The sequence below is a fragment of the Penaeus vannamei genome, chromosome 24, assembly GCF_042767895.1.
Source record: "Penaeus vannamei isolate JL-2024 chromosome 24, ASM4276789v1, whole genome shotgun sequence".
NCBI classification, from domain to species: Eukaryota; Metazoa; Arthropoda; class Malacostraca; order Decapoda; family Penaeidae; genus Penaeus; species Penaeus vannamei.
The window spans coordinates 759,951-762,450 of NC_091572.1; the positions used below are offsets into that span (position 1 = coordinate 759,951).

The following is a 2,500-nucleotide window of genomic DNA, read 5'->3' on the forward strand; positions in this document are numbered from 1 at the left end:
AATAAAACAATAATTACGGGGACTTTCCCTTTAAGTCTTCCGGTCATGCAGTCAAGGAGGTGGCCCCGGGCATCACCAGACCTCTGCAAGCTAGAAGATTAGACATCCTGCTCAAGATGCCTGAAAATTCGGTGCAGGACACTTTATCTTTCCCTATCCCCACAGACAGTAATGTGGCGCTGGTCTATTCCCTTCTGTTTGAAATCGAATATAGATTTGGTTGACATAACTCAAACATCACGGTAAATGTTATTGTCAGCAATTAAAAATATATAGTTCACCCAGGCAATATTTTAGCTTTTAAAAATATTTTTTTCCTCTTTTTTCAATCTCATTATTTTCAAGCTTCCATTTGATACGAGGGATATGTAGTAATAGTAGTGTATTTGTAAAAAATAAATAAATAAATTAAAAAATAAATAAAAAATAAAAAAATAGAAAAACAATTCTTCGTTAGTTAGAGACCTGAAACTGTTTTGTGTTCCAATATTTCGCATGGTTTATTTGATAATCTTATTAGTTTTTTTGAATCAGAGAATTAATAATGAGTGTGAAACATCGATAATAAAAAAAAGTTTGCGGTCTGTAAACATATTTTCCATTAGATTATTGTAATTTTATTGTGTACACAATGTACTGCTATTACGACACTGAAAAGAAAATTCCTCAGTTTTCTGTGGCCTCCTAAGAGTGACCACCTTACTATGAGTGCCTGAAAAACCGGCGCGAGCAAACCGGACTATCAGACACATCTGGTGAAGGACCATCGCCACAAGGCCTGTCGTAATCCATGCCTGACCCCTTCCTTATCCCCTGTAGCCGTAGCGGTAACCGGCGTAGTAAGGATAGTAGTGGGGGTAACCGTGATAGTATCTGTTGTAGTAGTGAGGGCGTCCATGATAGCTGTAATGAGGTTGAGGTTCGGGTTCCGATTCGACTGATCTCTTGTGGTGGCTGTGGTATGTGTGAGGGTAACCATAGAAATTGGTGTGGCGGTACCCAGAGTAAGGGTAGCGATAGCCATGGTGGTATCCATAGCGAGGATGGCCATGGTGGACTACCTCGTAACTATAGCTGTTGGATGGATCAGGGTCAGCTGCTGGTTGAGGGTCAGCTTCCGGCGTGGAGTCAGCTGAGCGCTTTGTGAGGCCGTGAACTTGAGGAGCCACGAAGGAGGTGCCGCCACCTGGATGCCTGGCCACTCCATCGCCCTCCAGTGGCTCGACATTGTGGTGGCGAGGGTAGTAGTAGTGGTAGGGGTAGTGGTGGTACTTGTGTGGCTCGGGATCGGCGTGGGTTACCACAGCCGCTGCCAAACAATAATTACGGGGACTTTCCCTTTAAGTCTTCCGGTCATGCAGTCAAGGAGGTGGCCCCGGGCATCACCAGACCTCTGCAAGCTAGAAGATTAGACATCCTGCTCAAGATGCCTGAAAATTCGGTGCAGGACACTTTATCTTTCCCTATCCCCACAGACAGTAATGTGGCGCTGGTCTATTCCCTTCTGTTTGAAATCGAATATAGATTTGGTTGACATAACTCAAACATCACGGTAAATGTTATTGTCAGCAATTAAAAATATATAGTTCACCCAGGCAATATTTTAGCTTTTAAAAATATTTTTTTCCTCTTTTTTCAATCTCATTATTTTCAAGCTTCCATTTGATACGAGGGATATGTAGTAATAGTAGTGTCTTTGTAAAAAATAAATAAATAAATTAAAAAATAAATAAAAAATAAAAAAATAGAAAAACAATTCTTCGTTAGTTAGAGACCTGAAACTGTTTTGTGTTCCAATATTTCGCATGGTTTATTTGATAATCTTATTAGTTTTTTTGAATCAGAGAATTAATAATGAGTGTGAAACATCGATAATAAAAAAAAGTTTGCGGTCTGTAAACATATTTTCCATTAGATTATTGTAATTTTATTGTGTACACAATGTACTGCTATTACGACACTGAAAAGAAAATTCCTCAGTTTTCTGTGGCCTCCTAAGAGTGACCACCTTACTATGAGTGCCTGAAAAACCGGCGCGAGCAAACCGGACTATCAGACACATCTGGTGAAGGACCATCGCCACAAGGCCTGTCGTAATCCATGCCTGACCCCTTCCTTATCCCCTGTAGCCGTAGCGGTAACCGGCGTAGTAAGGATAGTAGTGGGGGTAACCGTGATAGTATCTGTTGTAGTAGTGAGGGCGTCCGTGATAGCTGTAATGAGGTTGAGGTTCGGGTTCCGATTCGACAGATCTCTTGTGGTGGCTGTGGTATGTGTGAAGATAACCATAGTAGTTGTTGTAGCGGTAGTTATTGTAAGGGTAGCGATAGCCATGGTGGTATCCATAGCGAGGATGGCCATGGTGGACTACCTGGTAACTATAGCTGTTGGAGGGATCAGGGTCAGCTACTGGTTCAGGATCAGCTGCTGGTTGAGGGTCAGCTTCCGGCATGGGGTCAGCTGAGCGCTTTTTCAGACCGTGAACTCGAGGAGCCACGAA

General features: G+C 42.3%; 1 protein-coding gene across 1 annotated transcript in view; it reads right to left on the bottom strand.

Moving 5' to 3' along the window:
* Positions 1-2,007: 2,007 nt before the first annotated feature.
* Positions 2,008-2,500, bottom strand: part of LOC138866181 (uncharacterized) — a 1,192-nt gene continuing 699 nt past the window's right edge. Inside the window, exon 2 of the mRNA XM_070138129.1 lies at positions 2,008-2,500. This exon is cut by the window's right edge and continues 171 nt beyond it. Within this exon, the coding sequence (XP_069994230.1) occupies positions 2,117-2,500 (384 nt within the window). The 3' untranslated portion in view covers positions 2,008-2,116.